Source organism: Rhipicephalus microplus, chromosome 9 (genome assembly GCF_043290135.1).
Source record: "Rhipicephalus microplus isolate Deutch F79 chromosome 9, USDA_Rmic, whole genome shotgun sequence".
NCBI lineage: Eukaryota > Metazoa > Arthropoda > Arachnida > Ixodida > Ixodidae > Rhipicephalus > Rhipicephalus microplus.
This window is the reverse complement of record NC_134708.1, coordinates 16,831,350-16,853,447: the sequence shown is the minus strand read 5'-3', so window position 1 is coordinate 16,853,447 and position 22,098 is coordinate 16,831,350. Positions and strand designations below refer to the sequence as shown.

Here is a 22,098-nt window from a genome sequence, read left to right as displayed (position 1 = left end):
CGCAGATTAGGCCAGCGAGGTGTATTTAATGGCGTGTGGTTGTGTTGTACGCTAGTTGTGTGCTCAAGCGACCTGTTGGTGGTAGAGGCCCCCATTGCTGGTGTTTTGACGTCGTGATCAGGTTCGAGGTTGTAACATACTCCCGTTGCGATGTGTGCCGCATGACCGAGCCTTCACGAAGCCTCCCGACGCTGCCATGGGTGACGCGAAAGACTGCAAGATTCCTCAGGAATCCAACGAACAGCGTGGAAGCGGCGACGATTCGGAAGACGAAAGCGAGATCCTCGAAGAAAGTCCCTGTGGCCGATGGCTCAAGCGGAGGGAAGAGGTAGCACCTTCGAATAATCCATTTGTTTATCACGATCATTTTTTTTTCCCCCAAGGCGAGGAAGAGCGGAGTGAATTGGGTCGCGTAGGGCGCCGCTGACAAGCGGTTGTCTGACAAATCGAGAGCTTCGGCGGTGCAGTAAATAGCGCTGTTCGCTTGGAGACCTAATTTCTGGCAAATATCTTCAAAAACAGGCCTTCTGATGGTGCTCCCGAACCATCGGATTGGAGACGCCCCGGCTGCTGCCCTTTACGTTGATTTATGTTTTCTTTATTGGTAGCGCGAGTTGTCGGGGCGATCGTAGGCGCAATGTTGTTTGCCAGGCACCCTGGCGAAGTTTACAAAGGATTTGTCGCGGTGCGGCTCGGACAAGTGCGTAGGAGGGTGAAGAGTTTTGACAGCCACGTGACGACGCTGTTCAGTCGTAGTGGCTTCCCGTCTCTTCGGCGTGTTTGTCTTTTTTGTTTGTTTATTTTATCTGTCGCGGCCGTTTCGCGACGACGTCATGCACGAGATGTTCGCATTCTGTTTGCTCTTTTCCCCTCGCAGTGACAATCTTTGAATTCAAACACGAGATGAGAGTGTCGTGAAAACTTCCATTGCGCGATCTTGCGCATTGTTAGGCCGCTTGCAGTACCGCAAAGCCCATTTGTAATTTGTCAGAAAGAGAAGCAAGGGAAAAAAAAAAAGGAACTGGTGGGACGTGAATATGTTCACCTCAATATTGGAAAAAGAAAGAAAAACACTGAGAAAAAAGAAGGGAAGGGTGTATGAATTGTGTAGACTTCAAGAATTTCCCACTCGGATCTCAATAAAAACAGCATGGCAGCATTGTGTGTGAAAATTGTAACTAGGCTGTCAAAACGTGTCTATCTGCACTGCTTCTGTCATACCAGAGAAGTTTCACAAATATTTAATATTTCGTAACTTTTACTTGGAGCAACCAAAGCTTTGATCGTTCTTTTTTCTTTCTTTTTGTCTGTTTAGGACATTGCCAGCTGTTGCCTCCACTGTGGTGCAATTGTACAGTCAACATAGAAAGCTTACAAACCAGGAGACACAGGAAATAGCTGAATATTCCTTTTGCTTCGCTATGCAACACTGTATATGGATTGCTGGCTTGTTTCGAAGCACTCTAACAACATGTGTGTGGGCAGTTTATCCAAATGCAGTCGCAAAATGCTGGCATCAAAGGTTGGAGTCTAAGTAGTCTCTAACCTCTTGATGCCAACTGTATGCTGCCCATAATCTTGCTTCTTTGTACTATACTTTGTTGATGACTGAAGCTAATCGCTCGTGCTGCTGTGCTTGTGATAACTAAATGGTTTCTTCAAGCAGTTCATGTAGGAAGAAAAATACTCCGAAGTAAACAGAACCTGTGAGATTCCAGTTTAATACGAAAACTCTATTTTGGTTCTTACGACCAAGACTGGGCAAAGAAACCGGACAGAGGGGATAGTTGGCTGTCTTTGTTCTGAACAACTGACGGCAGCTGACTGGACGATCAAATCAACTTTCCAAAAATGAAAAATCCATCATTCATGCCATCCTCTTTAGTTTGCAGATCAAGTTTAGATGTCTGGGCACAGAGCTTGTGGACCACTGTTTATACAAAAGCAAGTGGGGCTGTAGTTTGGTTTGTGGCAGAAACAGTGCCTTGCAAAAGATTATTGTTAAGATATGACTACCAGTTTCAGAGTTGGCAAATCTAGCGATCCATGATTCAGTTGAAGATAAGGTTATATTACTTGACACACAGCTTATCACTTTTTTTCTAGGGTCGTAGAGTTCTTGTAGTGAAAAGAACGTACAATCAAAACACAGAAAGTAATACTGCCTCTATTTTCTCATAGACAATCGTGCTTCGTTGGGAGCTATCTTTAGCCAATCTATAGTTTATCGCTTGACCATGAGAAGACAAAGGTTGTCCCACTTCAATGGACTACAGATTCTGAACAAGAGGCAACCTAAATGGTAGAACATGAGACTAGTTGCAGGCTCCAAAATAGTTTCTAAAACATGTCATTGAAGTGTAGCTTTTGAGATCCGTTTGCTATCCACAGAGATACTTGTCCCCAGAATGCGATTTTGAATACCACCTTTGTTCCAAGAGCATGTGGGCAATAAGTTCCTGAGCCTGTGAATAATTGTGGCACAGTACTTTGACACGGGTGAATCTCGCCAGCATTTGCAGGATCTTGGTTTTGTTGCCACTATGCAGTGTCTCAATACTGCCCTTAAACAAAAACTCTTTAAGTTGTAGCCAAATGCATGGGCTCTACTTATTGTAATCATAATGGTTGAACTGCTATATTTCTACGAGCAAGAAGGTTGTGCCATGATTACCTCCAGGAACGGTTGCAAACTGTGTGTAAAATCTGAAGAGTTGGAATTGGTATATCTGCACTGCTCCATTTACTAAGAGGCGTTTTACTTAACACGTGTTTGCAGTGTTGCCATGTGTCTTTTTGCTGGCCGGGTCTGTCTTGCTTACTTAAGTCTAAAGATTTTTTTCGTTGTTCTTGCCTGTAGGTTCAACAGCGAGACATTCCAGGCATAGATGTCGCGTACCTTGCGATGGACACTGACGAGGGCGTCGAGGTTGTCTGGAATGAAGTCAAGTTCTCCGAGAGGAAAAATTTCAAAGCCAAAGAGGTGGGGAAGCCTTGCTAAAAATTCTGCACCAAGTTACCCTGTCAGGATATGCCCACCTTAACTGGCGTTTGTTGAGTATAACTAAACTCTACTAAATATCGCTTGACATTACAGTTTGGCAGGAGTCGACGCTAAGAAACGCTTAACGAGCATTTACACTCGATATCGGAAACAGACTTGAAACAGTCGGCTTGGTGTCGTTGACAGTATCATTGCACCAAGACAAAGAGCAATGCTTCCTAAACATGTCTCAAAAGAAGAGTATGAAGCTTGCCATTTCAAACCTAGTCATCCTTCAAAATGACATTGCTTAGGTAATGTAACTGCAGTGAGAGTAAGACATTGAGGGGCAACCTGTGCTAGTGAAAGTTAAAGTACAAATTTGTAGCCAGAAATTTTTTTGACAATGTGTATTAAATTGGCAGCATCTTTCACACTGCATAAGTAGAAGTCGTAAGCAATGGTTGAATAAAGAATGTTACTGAATTCAGTGTTTCAACAGAGTGGCCTTTCCTGGTTCAATACGAACCTGCTTGTCGAAAATTTGGCTTCAGGGTTATTCCTTCAGTGACTTTTTAATCACTTCAATCCTCCCATGTTTCCTTGAGCATCTGTCTTGTGAGGCAACTTAAATGTACCTAACACCTTAACTATGCATGCAACCTCCTAAGGGTAGATACCGCAAAGAATTGAGTTTCAAAGTCGATCAGCATATCTCAATAAGCTGGAATCTCAACTGCATGCACTACAACAAGAATAGATGTGCCGATTCCAAGTTATTGTGTTCTGCCGATTTACTTTGCAACTCTTTGTTTATGAAAATGCTTGCTACCCAAAGGGCTCGTAAAATGTATCAAATAAAATAAATGCATATTGCACTACAGAAAATAATTGCATACTTGAAATCGGTGCATAAATATTCGTAAACTTGAATGGCTTAATAGGATTGATGAGAATTTAAATGCAGTGAAAAACCTCCTTAAGGTGGGCCCCCCCACCCCCGAGTATGTGAAGCAACAGCCAAGGTGGCAGCTCTTTCTCCCAGGGTGCTCGTGCAACTTTGAAATTTGGCACTTATCTCCTCTGCAGGAGAAGATACGCGAGGTCTTCGATAGCTTGGCTCAGCTCGAGCATCCAAACATAGTCAAGATCCACAAGTACTGGATGGACAAGGACTCTGAGAAGCCCCGAGTCATTTTCATCACCGAGTATATGTCCAGTGGGTCACTGAAGCAGTTCCTGAAGAAAACTAAACGCAATGTCATCAAGCTTCCTCTGCAGGTACATGCCGACGCTAGCACAGTTCTTTACGTTGTTATCCTGTCTCGTTGGAAGTACGCCTGAAAGAGGGGTTCTGGACAAATCTGCAGGAGTTCAGAATATGCCCAATTTCTAGACTGAAATCGCACTGACGAGAAGTTGAACACTTTCGGATGTTAATAAAAATAAGACTTAACGACAACCTGACCACGTGGCGATGATGACCTTTCACTGCAGGTTAATTGGGTATTGTGGAACGTGTGATTCGAGACAGTGTCTGAATAGACTTTTTGTTGTGTGGGCTATTCATTTAATAAAACTTGTTGTTGGGCTAGTTGGTTATACATCATATTATTAGAAATTTGGCGCAACCTCGACTCACGCAAACACTCACACAAGCACTCACACTTCCACCAGAGCAACACACACGACACGCAGCGCTCACTACCAACTGCTTTATTGCTCCTATCTGACCTTCTTAAATACATACATCGAAATGCGCAAAGGCACTAACTAACAGAACTGCGCCATTAGAACTGCGCCATCATTTAAATTCGGTTGAAAGCGGGTATGTCGCGACATTCGGTTGGCAATTGCACGAATGGGGTGAGAGGAGTCGTGACGTAGCCACTTGCCAGGTACCAGAGTAGCTTCACAGAAATACATTTTCACGGTGTTCTGTTTCAGTCTATGCATGTGTGCGAATGTCTCGGTTGAAGTTAAATTAGTGAGCCCTCAAAACGGCTAGGAAAAGAAAGATTCAGTAATAATCTCCACTTTTCAGCTGTTTCTTTTGGACCCCTTTGAAGGCGTCGCTTGCCTCTTTCGGTGCAGTGAAGTGCAAAGTGTACATGCAGTAATTGTTTCTTTGTCGTCCCATTGTCTCGGAAATTCTGGTGTCAATATAGTTGCCCAATGTGTTAAGTAATATTGCAAATATCTTGCCACTTACTAGGACTAAGTTGCCTATCTTGCTTTCAGTACTTGAACATATCTTATGTGCTTGGGCATTGTTATTGAAAGGAAGCTACTTTTTTTTTAAGTGCGCATCATTTCTTTTATAAAGATTAATGTGGGTGCATATAAGAATGTAAATGTAGAATTTTATATCTTTCGAATCCGTAGAGTTAATTGTGAAGGAATGGGCTATAACAGAAAAACGCAGACATCGTAGTTAACGAGACTCTGCAAACAAAGCTATTACACTGCATTTGCTCGACTCATTTTTGTTACGAGGCACTGGCACATATTGCTCATAGTCTGAGCAATATTATCCAAAAGTGGGTAACTATTAATTTATTATCGTGTGTGTGGCAAGGCTTAGTTTTTAATTAATATTTGAATAACTACGACTTGCTAGTCTAAGCATTGAGATTTCCTTCCAGGATTGGGTACAGTGGGTAGCCTCTTGCATACAGTCACCCTAGTAAAGCTTAGACTGCAGGACTTTGGAGAAATTTCGTATCGCTGCGGCCTTGGAATGCAACTTGTGACATTCAAATTTCCAGGCTGGACAATATGTGTGATATAGTTCTGCCAAATTTAATCGCAAACTGCTAGACTTTTTTTTTTTCAGATCCAATGGGCCGTAAACTTTTTAGTGTGGCTGTAGGGTAATGTCTTATGATTCTGTTATGCTGCTCAGCTTTCTCTCAAAGATGCACATTCAATATTTAAAAAGAAATTTTTACATTATGAATGGATAGAAAGGTCGCGATTTGCTGCATCATAAAAAACATTAATAAAACTGTGGTGTCATCCAGCTTTTTTTCCCACGATAGGATGATGAATGATTGTCTGCCGTTTTGCTGAGGGCTTGCTTGTAATGTCGAATGTCATTAATAATTGGATGCTTATGTATATTGCAATGTGCAGACAAAAATTCTGCTTCCTAGTTTACTAGCAATACCATCTTTTCCATTCTGTTTCTTTCTTTTTGTTTTGTTTTTGTGTGCAAAGTTGTTCGACTGTAAATCTTGCAACTACAATAATGCTCCAAGCATGGTGGACTGAAGTCTCTCTGATAGTTGAAAAAAAAAATTATTCAAAGCATTGAGGTACCATGTTATTAAGTTTGGCATAATTTTGGCTGGCATAGTGTTTCCTGTACGTAAATCAGATTGGTTCTGGTATTGCCCAGTTAATTTGGGAAAGCTTTGGTTGAGCAATCAGTCTGCTCATTTTAGACTTGTGTACTGGTAACAGCTGTCCTATTGAAATCATTGTTGCACATGCGCAGAATTCCATATTCTGTACGGTATGGCTTTTCTGTTATGTAGCCAAGTTGAGCATGCCTCTCCAGGTGCATTTTGCAGAAATGCGAGATGTATTTAATTGGCTACATTGTATCAGCACATGAAATTTTGAATAAAGCAGACGGCAATGCTCACCTAAAACTTTCTATCGGTAAAGTCCACATATTGCCGAGTAGTGCATAACAAAAAGGTTCAATTGGTTTATTATATTGCTCTTAATTGATCGGAGCTTGTTTGTATTCAGCATAAACACATGGGTGTGAAATCTATGGTATGGTAACTCTGCATTTACTCCTAGATTTACGGTTGCTTTGCCTAGATTTTGATACAGAATTCAAAGTAGCATACTTCAGTAAATGTATCGTGGTTCCCACTCAATTGCATTGTGCACACCACCAGTCAATATCTACGTGCTTGTTTTGCATGCTGGTGGCACCAAGCCTTCGTTATCTTAAAGCAGTGTAATGAAAAGTCATAGGATGTTGCAATAGAGTAAAAACTTGCGCAGTGTGCTAAATGATTCAGCTCCATTTGAAGCTCTTGTTGATAACTCTGCGAAAAACTCTACAGCTTTTATTTGAGCATTTCTGTGTTCATCCTATGTGTGTGGCACTGGAGATTCACCCCTTTAAAAAAAAGGGAACTACAGGAGCAAATCGGCTTTAACAACTTTAAATATCTGGAAACGTCGGCACCTAGAGTGCAAAACCTTACTGTGCTGTATATATTGCCACCACTTGAAGAATTGGAGAAGCTGGTTTTATATTATTGCACTCATTTTGACTGCAAATCGGTCTGGCATCCTTGCTTTTGCCGGAGACTGACCTACATGGTCTCTGTTTCTTGTTGGCCATAGACTTTTAGTAAGTGGTGCAGCTCCCACATCTTTCTGTTCAATAGAATTGGTGATCTTCATAGTAGGCCTTGGTCATAGTAGGCCTTGGCCCTTAGTGGGGGCAGCTCACTTGTTAACTTGTTCTGTAGCCCATAAATTTCTGCTTTTCAAAATTTCTCCCTCTTTTTTCCCCCCCTCTGTCGGCTGGTGAGAACTAGTGTGCAGGGTGGTATGTAGCTCAGTCTCCATGCACGCCACCTCTTAGCAGCGAAATTTGTTTCTGCCCACTGTTGTGCTCAACGTGTGGATTGTGTCGTGTCGCTGGCACGCATCATCACCTTTGCAATTTTCTTTTTAGGCCTGGAAGAGATGGTGCAACCAGATTCTCTCGGCACTAAGGTGTGGTCCCAGCATTTGATGCTATATTTACATGCGGCGGCGGGAGCCGTCGCCCGCCGCCACATTTGTTGCCCGTTCTTGGCTAACGGTTGTGCTGCACTCTTTGCGGCGGCCGACCCGAGGCGCTAAGTGTCGGGACGGTTTCCTCACTAATGCCTGTTCTGTTCCTCCTCGACAGTTACCTCCACTCGTGTCTGCCACCCATCCTGCACGGGAACATGACGTGCGACACCATTTTCATCCAGCACAATGGCCTTGTAAAGATTGGATCAGGTGCGTTGCTCCCCCCTTCTTTTTTTAATCTATTTATGTGCTCCGATGGCTTGGCAGTTTGTCACGAATTCCGTGGTGCTCTTTCCGATATGTTGGCCGTACTGTCTGCGCTTTTTAAAAACACACTTGCACTCGTTCGGGTATTTTTCTGCCTTGCAACAATAATACATAGGCAATCTATCTCGCGCGCCTTTTCTTGGCTTTTCTGCCATGCTGGTCAAGGTGCTGGGTGACCAACTCTAAGGTATCAGGTCCAATCCAGGCTGCAGCGGTCTCATTTCATTCGAAGCGAAATGCTGGAGGCCCATATGCTGTGCAATGTCGGTGCACGTTAAAGGACACTAGATGGTCAAAATTTCAAGAGCTCTCCGCTTCAGCATCTCTCATGATGTCTCAACGCGTTAGCGTTGGAGAGCTCGTGTCGCAGAAAACGCGCCGCCCCTTTAGTTGTGAGCGAAAAATCATCTGTGCATTTGTGACCGATAAATCAAGTTGCCAAGATAGCCGCGGGAGGCCGCTACTTGTCCACACGTGCCCGCGCAATCACACTGAAAAAGCCGCGCGTTGAAAGAAAAAAAATTGTTCAAGGTCGCGAAGCGCGGTAGTTTCTTTGCCGTGCCACCCCTCCCTGCCTAGCTTCCAGCGCTTTCGTCGGGACAAGAAAAGAGATAATGCAATTGCAGCATGCGACAAACCATTGTAACTCCACTCGCACTGGACAGATTCTTCAAATTTTTGCGGCGTTGCATTCGTGAGGAAATAAGCTCTTCTAGTGAATGCATTCCATGGTTACTTTCCAGTGCCTCACTCCAATGCATTCCAGTGCTTCACTACAATGCATTCTAGTGTTTCATTCCGATGCATTTCCAGTGTTTCACTGCCCTTTTAACGCATTTTGTTCGACAGGTGTCGCGACAAAAACGAGCCCATTCTGCGATAATAATGTGCGCAGGTCCAATCTCCTGTGTGCGTGTTTGTGTGCGTGCATGTGTATGTAACAAAACATGTGAGTAAGTATGCACATAGCGGTTGAAGGGTGCACCAGGGGCCGGATTTTGCCGTTTCCTTCAACTCTTAAAGGGGAAGCATAAGGGTACCCCAATTTTTGTGGTTTAGGCATGTAAAACACCACACATTATTATTTTTTTGCTTAGACACCGCGAACGTGGTACCTTCAGGTTCCAAAAACTGTGTTCACTGCTGTTGTGGCAGTGTTCTTGAATGCAAAAGTAGTAAGGACAGTTTTCAAAAAAAAAAGGCAAATGAACGAAACTATAATTATGACAAACTCCCCCAAGGGTCCAAGCTAGCGCTGTCAACAAAATAATAAAAGGGCATAGAATACGAAAACAACTTCGTACGCTGTCAATTTTTATGGAAGGGAACGCGTGAATGCGTAGCCCGCATGCCCCGTCGGCTGCTTGCAGCACCTTTAAGAAGGAGTGGGAGTAACCGCAGCCTCTTTTCATGTCGCCTAGTGGCAAGCAAAACAACCAGTCATGATTGATGTGCAGCCGGCTGCAAAGCTGCGCTTGGTAGGGGTTTCAGTGATGGAAGCGACTTCTTACGTTTTGGGAGCAGGAAAAGCACTGTTTTGTAGCAGCTCGAAGTGTTTTCAAAGCAGGAAAAAAAAATGCTGGTTTAGAGCAACTGTTGGTGCTTTAGGAGCAGATACTAAATTTTCCCCACATTAATTGGAGTTTAGAACATTGTTGAAGCATCTCGTAAAATCAATATTTCTTATGACATATACTTAACAGACAACAATGTAAATTTCATGAAAAAAACAATGGCAGGTTGTCTAAAATGTGCTCTGAAATGAGCTACAATTTAAATACTAGTATTTGTTGCATAAACCAAATCAAACCGGAAAAGCAGAGTGCCACGTTTTAGAAGTAACCACATAACTGTTGCCAAATAAGCAGTAGATAATCGGTACGAGATAAAAGCACTCCTGCTCATTTTCATTTTGCCATACCAGTCTGCATGTCTAGCTGAAGAAAAAAGGATAGATGAGCTATACGCTTAATATGGCAGTTCTTGTCGCACAAATGAGATCGGTCTATGTAATGACCAGCTGGCCAGCACACTTTTCAAAAGTGCCCACACGTTTTCGATTATGCTTGGATCTGGAGACGGGCGAGGCCACCTCTTGTTTGCTACGCAGTACTGTCTTGCGCTCTCATCGCAACACCAGCAGCAGTCTCTGTGCATGACTTAAAGAGCATTGAGCGCCGACATGCTATACTTCGTTTCGTAGACCATCCGCAACGCCGTCGAGGCTAGCGACACTTCTTGCAGTCAATGCATTTGCAACAAACAATTGTTTATTATTCTTGCCACCAATAACAGAATTTTCGTATTCGTTAATACGGCGAACTTCAAGTGATGTTGTGCCTTACGAACAAAAACGCCATGTAACGTCTGTTAGTACGCGGCTGTATACCTTGGTTTACACGTGGCGTCGCGTACAGGTTCTCTGTTCTGGGTATGTCACAATGGTGGCCACCTAGACTTTCTATTTCATCGCACAGTGTCGGCGCAGGGGAGGATATCGCAGAGTCGGACCCAGTCTTCTTTCGTGCTTTCCCCGCTTTCTTTTGTTCGCCAGTCGCTCCAAAGGGGAGCTCAATGACGCGCGAGGATGCACCAGAGATGCGTTTCGCTGGCCGAACTTGCACCTGATGTGTGAAACATAGTATAGTACATTTTGAATTGGCAGGCAACACATTCTCTGCGAAGTGGGATTCTACCCAGAATATTTTCCATGACATGTGATGCGAGACTTCACCAGAGCAAACCAGCAAAGAAAGTTCACCTGAGTGCACCGCTGTCGCCTAAATCACTCTAAATTAGCCAAAGTGTGATGTGTGATATCCACGCAGCAGAGCTTCCCCGTTTTGTGTGCGCTCTGATACCAAGCATAGTTCACGAGCGGAAGATTAGTGGCTGGCCTCTTGCATAATCACCTTGATAGTGAGAGGGGGTCGCAGTTTTGCATATCACTCATGACTGGTTGTTTTGCTTGCCACACGACGAAACAAGATTGTGGTTGCTCCTGCTCCCTCTTCAAGGTAATGCAAGTCGGCCCCTAGACCGCGTCTGGAGTCTGGAGCCCTCTTACTATGGCATGCCTTGTAATTGTTACATGTTTTGAGCACACACAGCAGTTTAGTTTTGGTTCATTTGGCAAAAGAAGCCCCAGGAAGTGTTAATGGTACCTGATATGCTATTGGTTTACGATTTCTTCTGCCCCATATTTTGCATAGTTTCTTCACCGTCATTATTTATTCGATGCAATTTGGCTGACGTCTGTGCCCAACTCTATCGGGATTACTGTAGATCATGTAGCAGCGTCCATTCGTCGCAACCGAGAAACCGAACCGATCAGTCCTGATCAAGTGTGCTCATGTGGCACCACTACTGCAGTGGAATGGCTTCTGATGTGTCTTGTAGGCATGGTTTTGCTTTAGTCTGGCGTGATTGTCATCTTGAAAACTCCCTCTTGTCATTTCAGTGGCACCTGATGCCATCAACCACCATGTCAAAACGTTTCGGGAAAACATCAAGAATGTTCATTTTGTGGCACCTGAGTACGGAAGTAAGTTGAGTACGTGTCTGGCACTGTGCCGCTTTTTCTTCTCTTCCCTTTTCTTCTTCTGGGTGGTAACGTCCTATTCTTTGATCTTCTTTTTTTTTTGTCAACGCTCGTCTTCTTTTTCTTTTTCTCTCATTTGACCCTTTGTTGTTGAGGGTCACTTGTGGGACTCTTTTGAGTCTCAAGCTATTCTAGCTTAGCTTAGTGCATTTCTATTTCTTAATTTCTTTGATGCTAAGCATTATTTTTTTTTCTCCAGCTGCGCCTGTCGTAACGCCTGCCGCTGACATATACTCGTTTGGGATGTGTGCTCTTGAGGTGAGCATCTATTTTATTTCTTTATTATTGCAGAGAACTTCTCTTGCAAATTTCACAAATGTCAACTGCTCCCAGTACACAGGACTTGGATGATGCAAACCTGATCAGTTCCTAGCGGGGACAGGTAAACTCGGTAGTTGCCTCTCACACTTGTGGCCAGAAACATTGCCACCGATTCTCGTCAATTTAGCTTTGCCCAACTCTGACTTCGCTAACAATAATGCTGTAGCTTGCACACTTTGCTACATCGGTACTACCTCAATGTGGGGTAGCAGTCGTAGGGTGCTTCATTGCTGTACACAAGGTTCTGGGTTCGATACCTGGACATTATGTTCCCATTCTAGAGGGGGTTTAACAAGAAGGGTAACATACTTTGAGGATTTCAAAAAGAAAAAAGAAAGTAGGCTGGTCTTCAAATAACATATAGCCCTCTAGTGAGGCATGTTTTGTGGCTGCTTCGTTGTTTTGTGGAATTGGGTGAGTGCATCGCAGGTGTGCCATCATCAGTCATAAAAAGATTGATGAAGTTGTATGGGAGAAGCATAAGCAGCATCAATTTGAAAAATGGCTGCGCATGTCCAAAGTTTTCAAAAAAGTAGGTGGGCTAACTGACACGCAGTTTTTTTTTTTTAATTTGCGCAGCTTGGGGAGCTTATTGAAGCAATGTATTGCTAGACACATGACTCATGTTGGCAATAGTTTAGTTTGTCTGCAGATTTGCCTCAAGTTATGTTTTAAAAACCTGCGCGATCGCTGAATCTGGTGAAGGGTGTATTTCTCAGTTTAAGTTATTGCTTTTTGCTAGAGGGTTTGATACTCTTCCTAGCCTTCTGTTTGTGGAGGGGCCTCTTGCACAGTCTGGCGAGTTGGCCGTTCATCCTTCTTTGTGTGGACTTACGCTTGCACCATTTGAATATCTTGCCCTTGCTTTGGTATCAGAGATGTATGCTTTCGTTATAGATGGCGGCACTGGAAATTCCTGGAAATGGTGATTCGGGCACGCAAATCACTGAAGAAGTCGTCAACAAGACAATCGAGTCCTTGGAAAACGTTCAGCAAAAGGTATTAACTTGACAACTAACAATAGCAAAAAGATAAAAAAAAATTCGGGCAACTGGTACATAACACTGCTGTGCTTAGACAGGTTTTAAACAAAAGCTCTTTACCCCATTCCACATGGGAGAAGGCTAACACAACTTGTCAACATGTATTTTGGGGGGTGGGGGGTGTAATAAAATGACATTTATGTATAATAAATTACATTTGTAATGAATTACAATTAATAGAGTTACATTTCAATGACCAGCGATGACAACTGCTGAATTGGTTACACAGCTGCAAGCACTCTCCGAGAACATTACTTTGGAATGTACCTTGCATTGTTATCAGCTCTCTAGCCAGAATTTCGAGTTGTCATATTAAAGCTCATGTAAACAAACATTGTGACCTGCATGAAATCGGTTATGCAGTTTGAGAAAAACTCGATTCAATATGGGGCGACCAGAGGCGCCTTTAAATTCTGAAGTCGAGGGGTGCGCTGCAGTGGATTCGTTGCATGATGTTTCAGGACTTCATCCGCAAGTGCCTGCGAAAAAATCCGCTTGAGAGGCCCACTGCCAGGGAGCTTCTCTTTCACCCAGTTATCTTTGAGGTTCACTCCCTGCAAGTCCTGGCAGCGCACGTCATCATCAAAAGTGCCTGTAAGTCGACCCTTCTGTCTTGAAAGTGACTGCTACATCGTGTGTATGTGGCCTCATGTCGTGCTTGTTTCAAGTTGAGGGCTAGAGTTTTGATGTTAGTATCGGTAGGCCCTCGAAGGAAGGGGAAGCTTCGCTTTTCCTAAATAAGTTGCCAATAGACTAGTGCAATCGAACCTCTGTGCTTAAAATGCTACAAAATAAATCTGAACTGTCCCTTGCAAATACAGTGGCTGTTAAAAACAATCTGGCATTTTTCTCGTAGGTTCAGAATTTGGAACAATTTCACACATTGAGCAGGTTTCTTTGGAAAGCAGGAATCGCGTGCACGAGAAATCAAAATGACTGTTTACCTCATTAACAGTCCTTCTAATTGGCATTCGTTTTACTATTATTTTAATGAATGTATCGCGGTGTAAGAGCTGTGGCCTAAGACTTCGAAGGTGTTGTTCACTTGCAATGAATTCTCAGAAAGACATGATTCATGCATTGCCAAATTTGCCACAGAATGCACCTGTGCACTTGTTGCTTTTGTGCTAGAATGCATGAAAATATGCATTTCCTAAACAAATAACTGGAGCATCCGTGAACTTTCACCAGGAAGAAAGTCAAACTTGTGTGGTGCTTTTGTAGTTACAGCTATATTTACGCTGCTTGGAACCTATAGTTAAGGAGAGGTGCGAGTCTAATTTCAATCTGTAGCCTAATGCAATGGAATTTTAACTATATATATATATATATATATAATCTGCGCTTTTATGCCGATTTCAAGTATGTAATTAGTCTTATTGCAAGTTGCGCAGTTTTGGTTTTGTGCCGAAACAATGTGTAAGGTATAGTTTGTTTGGACAATCTTTCTGTTCCACTGAAGCTTTGTGGTTCTGAGCAATTAATGGTTCTAAATGCTCCGCATTAACAGCAGAATGCAAATGACGTATCAAGAAAGTGTGTTTAAAACATTGTGATGGTCAAGAGAAATTGTAATGTGCGAGTCCTTAGAATCCTAAGGCCATACAAATTGCTTACTTTAGGTTTGTAGTAATTACATAGGTGATATCAAGTTTGAAGGAGATACTTGCACCCTTCACATGTTCAGTCATATGTGGGCAAAATTTCGTCCTGGAAGTACCAAAAACACGATGTCCAAACTTAAGAATTAGCCCGAAAATGGATTTTGACAAACTCGTTTTAAAGGCAGAATGCTAAGCTCATCTACGTGGAAAAGATGCGTTTTTCCACATGATTTCTTCCATCATGAGAGCTTGGCAATTGTAGATTATTTTGAGCATGTGGATCTAGTAGGCCCCTCGTGTGAAATGCAATGGCAAGCAGCCAGGTGACAATTTCCAGGGGACTCTAGACAATGAGGACTTCTTAATTTTTTAGTTTGAGTTTAGGTTACCTACTTTGAGTTTAAGTAGAGAAACTTGAGAAAGCAAATAAAAATTATTAATTTGTTCTTAAAAAAAAAACACATGCATTCTTCAAATCGCATCTACCCTTAAGCAACAGTGCTTTGTTTTTCTTTCGTTTCTTTTTTCCAAGTTGTTATCCCATTTGCATGAACTGAAGCTTTCCCCGTAAGCAACGTTTTGTACTTGTTAGGATTAAGTTCTAAAACAATCCATTACAGTATAATGCTGCTCACACCTGCTTATGTTTTTTAACTAATGCTTCGGCATGTTGGTAACCCATTTAATTATTTAGTGCACTGTTAAACAAGACAGACGACAGAAGCATTGTGCTGTGTCCGTGTTGTTCTTCTGTTCTGTCTAGTTAACAGTGCACTAAAATAGCGAAATACTAGCATTATGTGCAAAGGGAAAATTTTGCGTATAGACTGGAATGACCCGCAAGTGGAATCGACACCTCAATGTACTTTGTTAGCAAGCCTCCCAGCATAGTGCCCTTGCGGCAAAGATTGTGCTTTTCATATTTCGGAGCAACACTTAAAGAGAAGAATTGTCTTTCTTCGACCTGGCCTCGACGAAATTATACAACTTGTACCATTTAGAGATGCTTTTGTTGGTTTACATGTGTAGACTGCAGACCATGGTTTCCTACAATATTTACTGAAGGAAACTGTGCCACTGCAGTCATTCAGCTACCTTAGGAATGATAAGTAGTACATAGATTTGCTTAGTCTTCATGCTTGCGGTTTCAAACGCACTTGCGGCTCGATTTGTTGTCGTGTTTTGGCTTTTGTTTTCAGATGAGATAAAATGGCTGGTTGTGGACTTTGCGAGCAGATTTCAACTGATCGTTCAAAAAGGGTGGCAAAGTGGGACTGCTTAACTTCAGCTTGTCAAGTGAATGCAGGTTAAAAGGAGCTGAAAGATAGAAACGCAGGCCCCAATCAATGCATTACTCATTAGTTCCGTGCTGGCTGAAGGTCCCTGCTTTGCAGCTCCCATAGGCACTAGCACAACATTTCCCTCCAAGTGTATCCTAGTGGAACTCTATGCTGCGGACTCTCTGCAAGCACTCCGCTGAGGAAACTCTCATTTACTGAACCGATGTGCACAGTAGACGCAAGAGAGGAAGCGTTTGCGCATGCTTGTTGTGCATGGCTGTAGCACTGTTGTGCTACTGGTCTTGTTACCGATCCGGCCACAACAGCAATGGTGGTCTGTTGGTTCCATAAGGTGGGCCTTCACACTTTCAGCTTATCACCCAGACCAACTGACGGATGAGGCCGTGCTTTTGAGGTACAGCCAGGCGGACATCATTGCCGAGATTACGCACCGAGACGACCGGCTTGGCGTGCAGCTGCGCAAGAACGAGGTGCCCAAGCTGGAGTTGGAGAAGCTGCTCGAAGATGTCAGGTGGGCGTGTGCATGCGCACTCTTCATTCAGCGATGGTCAGGATGAGAGTGCATTGCCACACAGTATGAAGTTCTGCTGAATTCTAGTGCTATTGCATTACAGTGTTACTGCTTTATAATGACAGCACATTACAGTGCCAGTACTTCGAGGTATGCCTACACAGATAAAACTAATGCCCGACCAGCGAGCAGTAAATGGCTATAGACTTAAATGCATGCTGTGAAATCTTGGAAAAACTTCTCGGTGAAAAGCTGTACAATGCACACAGATATGGTCTTGCTAACTCCTATCTGACTTGTTTAATGTTGAAGCTAGTGGCCTGTCGGCACGTTGCATGAAATTCCTTTGCATCAAACACGGGACCCCGTGGTGGCCCAGACACTCTTTCAGTGCTATATGCATTATGATCTAGCCATTTTACTCATGCCTTCTCATGCTTTTGTCCTTCCATTTTTTTTTTTCCTTTTGCAATCTAGAAATGGCATCTATCCCTTGACAGCGTTTGTCATGTCCCATCAGCCAATCGTGAGACCCCGAGCGTCGTCACCCGAAGTGTCGGAGTCTGTTCAATCGGCATCGCCGGAACCTTATGACGCAGAGACACGACGCATCATAAACATGATGTGCAACATCAAACAGCAGGAAGAATCTCAAAACTTTGTTGTGAGTATTGTTATCATCGGCTGTTCTTTTCTAAACTTTATTTTTTATTCACGTTGGATACGTGCAACCCTGTTACATTAAATTAATGACTATGGGCTCGTTTTATAATGAACCACTGCAATAGCTTAAGGTCCATGGTGCTATGTTGCTAAGCTTGACGCCTTGGATTTGATTCCTGGCCATAGTTGCTGCATTGCAATGGTGCGGTAATGCTAAAGCGAGTGAAAAGTCTGTCTGACATTAAACGATGTTGTCAATAAACACAATAATTTTCTCAATTATGCATTACACACTGGCTTCTATGTGGTACATATAGTTATGCTTGCAAGATCTCCGGGTGCTCTAGAGTGATCTATGGCATGCCTAATAACCATATCATGGTTTTGGCGCATAATACCCCACTATAACTTGCCATTTTAGTCTGTTGCAAAAAGCTTCGCACTATGTACTCGCTTGACAACGTTTGGAATGCCCCGCCGTGGTGGTCTAGAGGCTAAGGTACTCGGTTGCTGATCCGCACATCGCGGGATCGAATCTCGGCTGCGGCGGCTGCATTTCTGATTGAGTCGTAAATGTTGTTATAGGCCCATGTGCTCAGATTTGGGTGCACAGTAAAGAAGATCAGGTGGTCGAAATTTCCGGAGCCCTCCACTACCGCGATCTCTCATAATCGTATGATGGTTTTAGGATGTTAAACCCCGCATATCAATCAACCTTCGGAATAATGGAGGGTCATCTTGTTGGTATTGCACAGATATTGTGTTACAGTCATTTCCGTTAGGTAAGTTTTCTTTAGCAGTGTCTGTTGCTAATAATGCCTTTCAAGCATGCCTAACACAGTACATTTCTTGTCTGTTTGGGCTGTTCCAAGTCTGCTACTGCGTGCATTCATCACCTGAAGGTTCAAATGTTTGTCAGTATAATTTCTGTGTTCATCGCATTAAAGATGATCGCTGTGGTTCTTTGGGTAGCGAGTCTGTGGTGCTTGCAGTTAGTTTTCAAGCTACAAGTGTGGTGTGTTGCTGTATCTCCTTGCTTTTCAGATGACACTGTTACTGCGAATGGACGACAAAATGAATCGTCAGTTGACTTGCGAGCTCAGTATAAAGGACACTCCCTCCGTGCTGGCCACAGAGCTCGTTCACTACGGCTTTATTAACAAGGTACTGTACCTCGCTCGCCTTGCTGCTGAAGGAAACAGACTGTTAAAAGAACAAGCTGTTGTAAAAGGCAATTTTTGTGCTGCCTCAGCTGGGAAGCAGTACAGCGTTCACCAGATTCTAACTAACTCCCAATGTTAAATCTTGATGTGCTTCTGCTTTTCTTCTGTACGAGAATGAGCCCCTTTGGACCTTTAATGACCACGCGTGTCTATCGCGGTGATTACCTGCCCCCCACAAAAACTGCGCCTTCAGCCTTTGGCTGCTGTGGCCCTGTTTTGTTGGGGGCAGCATGCAAGGATTGAAGTTCTTGAGTGAATGAATGTAACCATAAGGAGATGTCTGTGTGTTTCATTGTTACTGCAGTCTACAAAAGATATTCTACAAGGTGGTCAAAGCCATCGTTTCCTGTACTATTTACTAGTGCAGGAAACGATGCACTATTTACTAGTGCTGCACTATTTACTAATGTTGCATGCTCCTGCACTACTTACTAGTGCAGGAGCATGCAGCATTTAGCCATTATGGGAATGATGAGTAGTGCATGGATTTTCCTAGCCTTTTTATGCTTGCTGCTTTCAGTTTCTTTGTGGCTTTGACCATTGTGGTGTTTTGACTAGTTTTGGATAAAAGAACTGCTCGTTGCTCCTCGTGAGCGGATTTGAATGGGCAAGCCAAAAAAAAGTCGTGAGGTGGCACTGCTGGACATCTTACGGCAAAGTGGCTGCAAGCCACACAGCGCCACATCTAGTCGAAATAATGACGCTTATGCAAATCTATGCACTATCCATCGTTCCCATACTAGCGACATGCTTTGGAGTTCTCATAGGCACTAGCGGCAGATTTCCCTCTAGTGCATTATTGCGAAACTCCATGCTATGGGCAGGCGACATTGCTAAAAACACTTTTGCACTCTGGTTACAGGATGACAGAAACATGGTGGAGGTCCTGATCCAAGACACTTTAAGCCGGAGTCACATTCCAGGCATCTCCAATCAAGCGCCTCCAATATCTATCGGTGCCGCATGACATCCCACCCATCAGAGGCCAACCACTTTAGTCATGGTGCCTCCTCTTTAGAAAAGACCCGAGTGTGACAGAGAGACTGGGCTACCCAAAGTCTGGGCCTGTGTGAGAGGTGTGCGTGTTGAAGCGACTGCTAGCTGCTTTTTCTAACGTGTGTGAATGAGCCGTTTGTGCAGCGACTGCAATCTCGACCGCTCCAAGTTGCCTTGCAAAGAGGGATGATTTCTCAAGGTGTTAGTCTGTAGATGTCTGACGGTCTCCCCTTCTTCAATTTTCTTTTTCTTAATGGCTCCGGAAGGAGCAAGCCGGGGCCAATTACTCATCGTACTATACAGAAGTTTGCGCGTCCTCGAGTAGAGGTGGGCACTCGAGTTTAAAAGAGAGGGGTTGGGGTTCGTACGAAGTTTCTGAGCTTATTCTCATGCTGGAGCTTTTCTTGGCATCATTTGTACGAGGCATGCGTTGTGGTTACGGTGCTGTTCTGGCAAACTCTTACTCTACCAGGTGGTGGGCTTATCAGCGCAAGCAATGGTTGCCGAAACGAGCTTGCTATTCATTGCCACCTTTCGCGTTGCATGCAACACCATTGGCATGAAGCGAAATTCAAATAGACGCGCCTCCGAGCTTTCCTGCAAAGGGGATCGGGAATACTATTTATGGTGTTTCTTTGCTCTCGCACCAATGTTACGCATTGCACCAATGTTATGCGCTCAAACTTGTCTACAGGCCATTTTTTCCTCCTTTCCCAACCATCTTCCCAGTTCTGTACATAGGTTGTCATGATAACTGGAAAAATGTTATTGTCGTTTCACATGAAAGCCCACCAAATAGCACAAGTGTTGAAAAGCTGATTGTGCATTCATAAGTCCATTTTACAATGCTGTTTGTACGAAAAGTATTAGAAGGCATTGCTCAGTAATTTTTTTTTCTCTCTCTCTGCTTCATACATGTGTAAGCTGTAGGCATGCGACCGTGACCCAAGGCCTCACTCAATAGTTTGCTTTCATTATGAATTGAGGTGGTAATTAATTCTTCCCGAATTGCGTCAATAGGCACCGTGACCTACTAGCAGCCATATTTATGGATTGTTGAGCCACGCTGCAGTATCTGTAATGTAATGATAAATCTGTCCCCCAAGTATTCTTATAAACAGTGTGTGTGGGTTCGAGCAAGATTTGCTTGGCAACAGAGCTAGTCAAAACTGCTCGCCCATGTCACTGTTTGGAGCATATATTGCTATAACTATGCAATGCTCCTATTTTGGCATTTTCTAGCAATGCTTTTATCAGCCAGGACATGCTTTTAGCTGATTGCTTAACCAGAGTTTTTGTTTCGTCTTAAAGAGATATACACGACTGGAAAATTGGAACTTCATTTTTCTTTCTGCAAATACAAATTTGACCGGCACTTGTCATTGCAAATAAAAATTGATGCCTTCACATTTGTGCATTAATTTTCTCATAGTTTTCGTGTTTTCGTGACATTCAATTATGTAAGCATTAGAGAGGTGGCAGTTCGAATCTGCGAATCGCTTATGAAAAAACACATTTGTTGCCAACTCTTCATGCAACCTGGGTCATTAAGGAAAAAAAAATTCTCTGCCCAGACAGGCAAAGAAAAGCAACGATGTGGTCAAGTTGCAAGAGACTGAACACGCCGAGTGCTTACACCAACCATATGTACCAACCACATAATACTGCAATGTTCACACTTGCAGGTCTGCTTGCATTTTTTTTTTACGAAAAAAGTGTGTGCGGGGGACCCCCTCCCCCCCCTGACTTTATCAACCGTGGTTACAGATCTCTTCATAGGCTTCATGCATCGCAATTCAGATCTTGTATTGTTTTCGTCAGAGTTTTGGAGATCTGCCGATTGTAGAGGTGGAGACGAAATGATCTTTAAAGGGACCGAGTAACACTTTTCCAAGTAACTTTGGAATGAATTTAATAAAGGAGCTTATTTCCTCAAGGATTGACTGCCGAGAAAATTTTTAGAATCCGTGAAGTGCGAGCGCAGTTGCAAACATTTGTCGCTGCTCTCGTCCCTATAGAGTTTCCTAAAATTAACTAGAGGGGACTCTGGCGCTGCGATCGTTCAGCGACCATGGGGATGATGGGTAGTACACACCCATCATCGTCTTGTCTTCGTACTTTCGGGTGGCGAATCGTACTTGCGGCTTCATTTGCTGCTGAGTTTCGGTTTTGTTTTGAAAAAAAGATTCAACCCTTTTGAACTTCATGACCCAATTTGGAAAGGCAAATCTAAAAGCATGAGGTGGTGAAGTGCAACCGCTGAACATTTGCCGATTTTTTGTTTCGTGAGAAAACGGCTCCACGCCACACGAACAGACACGGAGCCAAAAGCAGGCCATAAGTAAGAAGATTAGACAAATGTGTGTACTACCCATCATTCCCATGCTCCCTGAAGTGCCGTGCATTGCAGCTCCCATAGACACTAGTGCCAGAGTTCCCTCTATTGTATATCGGGAAACTCTATGCTCGTCCCGACGAAAGCGCTACTGAGCAGGGAGGAATGGCTCGGGGGAAAAAAAGTCGCGCTCGGCTCTTCACCTTGAGCACTTTTTAGGGGCGAAGCTCCTTACGCCTTGGGTCGTTCCCTCCTCTGTAGTAGTATGTAGCCACCTTTAGATTATGAGTTGCTCAATAGATGGCGTTGTGTGTATATGTCTTCTAGAGCTACTCTATATGCTACCTTTAGCTACAAGTAGCATATACAGCAACTCTAATGTCCTCAACTTTATAGTACTTCATGGCTAGGTGGCGTGAGCCACCGCCCGATCTAAAG

The 22,098-nt window shown here is 43.5% G+C and overlaps 1 protein-coding gene across 3 annotated transcripts; it reads left to right on the top strand.

The window, feature by feature from the left end:
• The first annotated feature begins 14 nt into the window (after nt 1-14).
• On the top strand, nt 15-19,457 carry LOC119163516 (nuclear receptor-binding protein homolog). Of its 3 annotated transcripts, none has more exons than XM_037415521.2 (13): nt 15-328; nt 2,861-2,983; nt 4,073-4,264; nt 7,692-7,732; nt 7,911-8,005; nt 11,523-11,606; nt 11,863-11,921; nt 12,882-12,983; nt 13,489-13,621; nt 16,284-16,443; nt 16,921-17,107; nt 18,151-18,270; nt 19,192-19,457. In XM_037415521.2, the coding sequence occupies exons 1-13, from the start codon at nt 197-199 to the stop codon at nt 19,294-19,296; spliced, it is 1,533 nt and encodes a 510-aa protein (XP_037271418.2). In that variant the 5' UTR covers nt 15-196; the 3' UTR covers nt 19,297-19,457. The 3 variants fall into 3 exon arrangements, with proteins under 3 accessions (XP_037271418.2, XP_075729311.1, XP_075729310.1); XM_075873196.1 differs by having other exon boundaries at nt 11,523-11,615; nt 16,296-16,443; XM_075873195.1 differs by having other exon boundaries at nt 11,523-11,615.
• Nucleotides 19,458-22,098: the final 2,641 nt, after the last annotated feature.

What these genes read in the sequence shown, in the direction of transcription:
- LOC119163516 (XM_075873195.1), top strand. Translation starts at nt 197, where the DNA reads ATGGGTGACGCGAAAGACTGCAAGATTCCTCAGGAATCCAACGAACAG. An exon ending in TTGGGATGTGTGCTCTTGAG is followed by an intron (nt 11,922 to 12,881) that starts GTGAGCATCTAT and finishes CTTTCGTTATAG; the next exon opens with ATGGCGGCACTGGAAATTCC. An exon ending in AAGCTGCTCGAAGATGTCAG is followed by an intron (nt 16,444 to 16,920) that starts GTGGGCGTGTGC and finishes TTTGCAATCTAG; the next exon opens with AAATGGCATCTATCCCTTGA.